Source organism: Poecilia reticulata, linkage group LG17 (assembly GCF_000633615.1).
Source record: "Poecilia reticulata strain Guanapo linkage group LG17, Guppy_female_1.0+MT, whole genome shotgun sequence".
In the NCBI taxonomy this organism is placed as follows: Eukaryota; Metazoa; Chordata; class Actinopteri; order Cyprinodontiformes; family Poeciliidae; genus Poecilia; species Poecilia reticulata.
Window position 1 is genome coordinate 5,905,236 of NC_024347.1, and position 7,310 is coordinate 5,912,545.

Sequence of the window (7,310 nt, forward strand, 5' to 3'; positions counted from 1 at the left end):
AGCCACATGGCAGTGTTCTAAGTAGAGAACTTGGTTTTCTTCTCCTGCAGCATTTATAGTCAAAATTATGGATTTTCTCCATTTCACTATCTCCGTCTTCGAATGTTGTTGTGGCAACAGATTATGATATGTTGCTTCCCAGCTCCTCTGCCCACCAGTCCAAAACATTCCTCATATTCCTCGTCTTCCTCATATTCAGCTAGCTTCAATTGGAAACTTAGAATGTTATCTAAAGTAATGTAGCCGCTATCGTCGTACTTTTCCGCTTCATCCTGTTCTGGAGTTTTTAATAACTGGAGTTGAGCGTGGGAAAAAGAAGTAATGCCATAGCGACATACTGCAACATCCATAACCCATTGTTTCTGGTGTTGAAATCCAAACAGGAAGTATCTGCTTAAACAGCAAAGTTTTATGAAGCAAACCAACAACAACAGATGTGTGAGCAGCCAATCAAAGACCGTATGCTAATCAGTGTTTATCCTCCCAGACACAGCAAGGTGCTGTGGGCTGAAATTACTCAAAAAACAAGCTGAATTTAAACACAAAGCTTAGTATTTTAGTGGTTTCTTTACATCTTTAACTAGCATATTTTAAAATAAAACAAAATTCTCTATTTTCTCAGAAATTGATGATTTCTACTTTTGCTCCATTTGTGCTCTACGAACTTGTTCCCACTTTTGCCGTGGTGCGTCACATAAACTGTTTGTAAGGTATTTTTCATCATTTGCCAATTTACAGAGACATTTGTTTTAACAGAAGTGAAATACACTTCTTTTTCAGATTTGGATTGGTTGGTGTAATTTGACAAATACTCCCCGATAGTGAAAAATGGAATTCTAATTCAGTTTTGACACAGATTCCCCTATCACCCTTTGGAGTCCAGTACCTTCCTAAAGTCCTTTGGACTTATCTTTCTTTTTCTGCTCATGGAAGCATTGAGGCATCCATCTTTTGCCTGCACCTCTTATCCTTACATGGTCACATCAGGCTGGTGCCTATCTCCAGCAGTGATTGGGGAAAAAGCAAGGTGCACTCTGGACAGGTTGTCAGTGGATCCCAGGGCCCTCAGAAACATTTCCAAGTAAAAGTGCAATACATCACTTTACCACAAACTGTCAGAGAAAGACTTCCAACTCTGAGCCTCCCGGGGCAGCCCAATCACTCATTCAACCTCGGTGTGGTTTAAGAAAGCAATCCCTTCTTTCCTGTTGAATGCTTGTGGCTGATTTCTCTGTCTCTCGGTGCCAACTTGCAAAAGACAAGTGGCAGGTTTTACAAGCAAGTGTGTCTGTAAGGTTGTACAACAAAGCTTTTGCAACATCGCCATTTTTTTTTTTTTTTTAAGCCTGACTCTGTTTTGAGAATACAGTGCTCTTGCCCCAGGGTGAAGCTGTGTCTGTGTTCCAGTTCACAAGTTTCAGTAACAACACTCCACCTGGCATTTGACGCTAAGCTAAAACAGACAGCATTTCTGGATTGTATGCTCTGGAAATTCTTATCCACCAAGACTTTCTGGATGCCACTAGGGCTTCCCGCTGCTTTGAAGGAGCTGAACTTTACCGCTGAGCAGTGCATATCAAACAGAGGCCTTTCTCTTGGTAAAGGCTGGTGAGAAAACACCAGACAGCAGACAGAGAAGTTGGTCTAGTCTGTGATTTCTAGATCTTTTTATCCTTATAAGACATTGATACCAAACATGTGAAATCAGCGAACAAATTAGAAACCAATAAAGTGACTGATGTCTATCAGTTTGGAAAACGTTACAAAAAACTTTCTAAAGCTTTGGGAGGCCAGAGATGAAGCATGGATCAATGACTAACCTGTCCAGAATAGACTGTCTTTATGATTCCCATGACTCTTGTTACAGCTGGCGTAAAGTTAACTCAGTGTTTTTAGAAAAGGAATCATCCAACAGACAATCATGGATGGCGGTGATGGTGTAATGGTCTGGAAATGCTTTCCTTCTCCAGGACCTGGATAACTTGTCATGACTGATGGAACCATCATTTTGCCTTGTGCAGAAGGAGAATGTCTGGATATGGCTGACCTTAACACCAAGCAGATTTGGTTCTTTTTAACACGACAATGATCAAAAGCACATCATCACTATATGGCTCAAAAACCTCTGGCTCAAGGATATTTTTCAGTCATTAAAGTCTCTATGACAACCATTAGATATAATCTGTAAGTCTACTAGTTGATTCTGAGAAAATATCTTTCCTGTTCTAGCATCGCAAACAAAAAACTGCATAGTTTGCCTAAGTCTTACTCTACTGCGACCAATGATTGCTTGAGATGGGTCACTGGGCATGTTCATAGAATATGTTCATTTAACACTCACGAATAAACCCTACAGTTTAAACACTTGTCTTAATTTAAGAGCATAGTCAGACTTCAAGTTTTAAGCATATCCTTTTGAACAGCATCTTTTCCAACACATTTATAAAGATTTGCCTTAGTTCTTGCCTGACACCAAGCCTAGATGGAAGAAAACATCTTCATTTGTTATAGTAGAAAACTGCTGGCAAAATTGCTAACAATCACTCAGTTTTATCCAAGCAAGTCTACCACTAATAAATCTTTTTCCCGTCATGCTTTTCAATTTGTGTAATTTTTAACACATGGAGAGAAAATAGGCCACAGGTCTGGAGATAATCAGCTTGTTCTCCCCAGTGTCTCCTTTTTCTGCAAAGACCAAAACATTTTAATCAGTCAATTTATTTTAGTCTTCTTTTTTGTGCAGGCTTTAAAAGCCCACAGTGAATTTATGAGAAAGGCCACAACCTTTGATTGGGGGATGCAAACTGTAGGTAACCATAGCAGGTAACCATAGAAACAGATTTAAGCACCTGAGATGAATTCTACATGAACTGCAAGTCGTGACAAACTTTATCAGTTCTCTATGCCACACTGCACATAATAAACTGGACCAGAGCAAATACACTTTGGTTTTTTTAGATATCGCAGTGATTTTTGGTAAGCAACACTTTACATCTTTGTTACAAATGAACATGTAATGTATGTTTCATCGTCTTACTGTTTTAGTACAACATCTCTGAAAGACGCCACAGTGAAATGTTACAGCTGACGGTATAGGTGGGCTCATGTGAAACACATGGTTACATGTAACACATGACAGATGTTAAAACATCTGTGTTTCCTATGTAATCATTTCCAAAGTATTCTGAATAGAAGAATGGATCATCGTCAAGCTATATATTTGTCCACTGATTTCCATCTGTGTTATGCTAGCGCACATTCAGCAGATGACATTAACAACTAAAGTAATCAACACTTACAAATAGAAAAAAAGCAATTACTCCATAAAACAGGTTGTGTGCAATAAAATGAAATGACAAGTACTGAACATGAGTTATACTTGCAGAAACTACAAATTGTATTCTTAAACAATTTAGCCCAACGTTTTTTGGATTTTACAAAAAATTATAACTTGCCCGATTCATTCTAGCAGCTTTATTTTCGGTCTCTAAACCCAATTGAGATTTTCTTTTTCAGTTGTTACATTCAGATTATTATTAACAATGTCATTCATCTTTCCCTGTATTATGAAGTCTGTCATTGCCATAACAGCCCCACACCATGATGTTCTCACTTCCAAAGCCCCTGTTGGTGCACTGCTGTTCCTCCTCCAAACTCGGTCAGTGTGTTTGAGTTCAAATTTAACCCCGTGTTCTGCAGCAAACTTTAAACAAATTTCAATATGCTTTTCTTCGACAGTGGAGCCCTGTGTAATGACTGCATAGAAGACACTGCAGTTGAGTGAACTGATAATTGTTTTCAGTGAAAAAATTTACCTGCTAATTCCAGTTCTTTCTGAAGCTCTCTGTACGTGGCCCTCTTGCAAGCCTTCTGATTTTGTGAAGTACCAGTGTATTCTGTTTTGACTTCTGTGTCATAAATCTGTAAAGAAGCACCTAGGTGGTGCCCCTGTAACATTCCAAAAACAATAAAAATGTCCATTATCAGTGCTATGCAGCAATGAAGTTGCAAAGTTCTTGATAGATAGTCATTGCTTTTAGCCATCCTGACATGCCTCTTGTGTGATGCCTTGGACATCAATCAGGACTAAAACTGGCTGATGTTATTTATGCACTGATAGCAGTTAGAATTGGTCTTAAAATTTTGACAGATCTTAGCTTTTCTGGCTACCTTTGGAAAACAGCTCTTGTTTTCAACACTTACTCCCTGTGTCATTCCTTTTCTTTACACACATTTCATGAACTAAATTGCTCTGATTTCTTGGGTTGCTACTGACATCCGGTTAGATTTACATGCCCCATTAGAAGTGCACACGCCACACTGAAATTATTTGCTCACCACCCCGTATCATTGGATTCATGTGTTCTAATCACTTTAGTGGCCAACTGTGTATGAAATGCTGTGCCTCAGCATGCAAACTGCTTCCACAGTCCATTGAGTTTGCAATATTTAGCTCGTAGTTTGTTTGGGATGTGACTGGGAATGCTAGCAATTAAACCACCGATGAATAGATACAGGAAATTCAACATTTGTAGCCTCAGTCCAGTCCTTGCGGAGATCTCCCAAAGTCTGGAATGGATTTTGCTTGACAATCCTTTCAAGGCTGTGGTTCTCCCTGAGGCTGGTTTCAACTCAGTTTTCTGTTAATATGCTTGGATAGAGAACTCTGTGATCAACCAGCTTCTTCAGCAATGACCTGTTGTGACTTACCCCTGTTGTGGGTGTTGATGACTTTCTTCTGGACATCCAGTTAGCAGTCTTCCTCACCATTGTAGTCTATTGACCCAGAGTAGATAGATTTCAATTACAAATGTGCGCAAAACTTTGTCAATATTCTGCTAATGTCAAAAACACAATTTTGCAACTGCAGTGTTTCCATTAATAAGAAGCATAACTAAAACCACAAATGAATAAGTTTAACAAGCTAAGTCATTAAAACATGCTGCACCCTCATCCTCCAACTACTTCCTGTCATCTTCTTTGTGGTTTGCGCTAGTGGTAACATCTGGTTGTTGATGATGTGCCTTGTGATGTGAAATGAGTTTCCATTACAGTTTTGTGAAATAAACCAATTTTTATGCTGTCAAAAAAAAACAGCTCATCCAAAATTGGCATGTTTCCATTAAGCAAATGTATTTTCGAAATGTCAAATTTTGTAATTGTTTGGTCAATGGAAACCCAGCAAGTGAAAGACCCAAGGCTCAGGAAATCTTTTTCTGTGATGTCTTGTGGCAGTTGGCAAACAATGAAATTGGTGCATTACTGCCACCGACTTAGTGTGAACCAGAATTAATCCACTCAAGAATTAAATTCCATGATGTAACGGTGTTGATTTACAATAAAGAATTATCTGATAAATTTTACTTTGAGTTATTTCTAGATCTAGTTTAACTTTAACTAGATCAGAAATTGATTCTATTTAAATTTTGAATTAATTGTCTTTCTTCCTCGTTATTTTCACTGACTAACATAAAATGCTGTTGTTTCATCGACTCCACAGTATTCACACTTACCACTGCAATGTTTTTCTAAAATAAAAATGGTACTATTTAGCCCAGTGTGCCCAAATCTAATAAGAGAAATAATTATCTTCTCTCCTCATCTCCCTGTACTTCTCAATTTCTCCAGTCTTCTTTTAGATTTGATAAAAAGCCAATGTCCTTTTCTTTCTTTCTCCCATTGTCTCAGGAAACCTTTGCAGGTGTTTTGAGTTAAGTAGCTGATTAGGATTAGGAGTTGACAATGACATTTTCATAGTATTCAAAATTTCAGAGATGCTGAAATTTGGTTTTCCGTTGTCTGAAAACCCACAATCGTCAAAAATTACAAGAAATAAAGGCTTGGAATATGTCACTTTATGCGTTATGATTCTTTACGACATACGAGTTTCACTTTTTGAGATAACTGAAAAGAAATACTGCATATTTACGCTGCATTCACTTTTTAGATGTAGTAGTACCTAAATAACGAATTGGTTAAATAAAACCCAAAACTCACCTCTGTTTTTCTTCCGTTTTACAACCTGCCTCCGTCATATAATGTTAATAGGATGTTCGTGTTAAACATGGAGAGCAGCGCCCACAGCATCACCTCCCGTCGCGTCTCGAGACGGTGACGCGGGGGCGGCGCGCTCCGCTCCGCCTTTTCGTCGCTCGCGCTGGGCCTAGGTAGAAGCTTAAGACCTCGTCAGAGTCGCACACAGAGCCGAGCCTTCAAAACCGAAGATAAGGGAGAGCAACAAAGTAAGCGAAACGACGTTTTCATTTTCACCCTTCACTTTTTTCAACAGCCGCTGACACACAGAGACACATTTTCAGAGTGTGAGGGTGATTTTAATATCTTCAACAGGTTCCAGCACCATGAGAAGGACCACTGGCAGACACTTGTTGTGCTTGCTGCTGCTTTTCTTTCCGCTCTCGTGGGCAGAGGACACGAAAAAAGACGCGAGGAAGACCGAGAATGTTACAGGTATGAACGTTTAGCAAACAAATTGCAGCTGGCTTTGTTTTCTGCTGTTTATTATCCGTAATAATTGTGTGCCTGAGGGATACATGGTCTGCGGAAATTATGGATAGATCCTACATAAAGCTAGGTATTTCTTTAGTCCGTCTTATCATATATCTCACATCTGGCAAACTTAGAAAAGTCTGAGAAATTAGCTCATTTCTCTCTGTATGTGGCTTAGACTTAATTGACTACACCTGCTTAATGACAAACATTTAAAAGCTCACATGTTTATGCATGAGGTATTCTGGGTTTTATCAATCAAACTGTAGATGTACTTCATTTACACTTTTTGACAATTTTATTTTACTTATAGCTAAATAATGTGTCTGATAGAGCAATATTCGTTTATAAATCAAATATTAAGACATTTTTATTGGTTCAAAAATACTTTAATTTTAAGAAAATTGAAACAAAAAGTTCGCGGGAAATTAAAAGACATGTTCACTTTAATGTCTATAGTTAAATCAGACCAAACTTGTCTTGTTTGAGGTCAATCAGAATTACTGAAAACAATTTCTATTTGCTGCAGTAATGAGAGAAACATGTCAGGTTTAAGTCTTTAAAATCAAAAGTTTACATACATTATTCTTTGGTTGCATTGCCTTTGAACTCTATGACTTTGGTCATAAAAGCCATGGTTTCTGACACTTAAGACATTATTCTGAAGACTCCTCTTGTTTATTTTCATTTACTTAAAAAACACATCACACCAACATAATGTAACTTTTTATTTTTGGACTCAAATGCATGTTGTGAAATCCAAAATGTTTAAATATATATATTTTTTCACATCTCCTTTTATA

The 7,310-nt window shown here is 38.0% G+C and overlaps 1 protein-coding gene across 1 annotated transcript in view; it reads left to right on the forward strand.

The window, feature by feature from the left end:
- Positions 1-2,873: 2,873 nt before the first annotated feature.
- Positions 2,874-7,310, forward strand: part of asip2b (agouti signaling protein, nonagouti homolog (mouse) 2b) — a 9,663-nt gene continuing 5,226 nt past the window's right edge. The window contains exons 1-5 of the mRNA XM_008433305.2: positions 2,874-2,976; positions 3,573-3,658; positions 3,739-3,775; positions 6,049-6,242; positions 6,349-6,468. Of these exons, the coding sequence (XP_008431527.1) occupies positions 6,360-6,468 (109 nt within the window). The 5' untranslated portion in view covers positions 2,874-2,976; positions 3,573-3,658; positions 3,739-3,775; positions 6,049-6,242; positions 6,349-6,359. The remainder of the gene's footprint in view (positions 2,977-3,572; positions 3,659-3,738; positions 3,776-6,048; positions 6,243-6,348; positions 6,469-7,310) is intronic.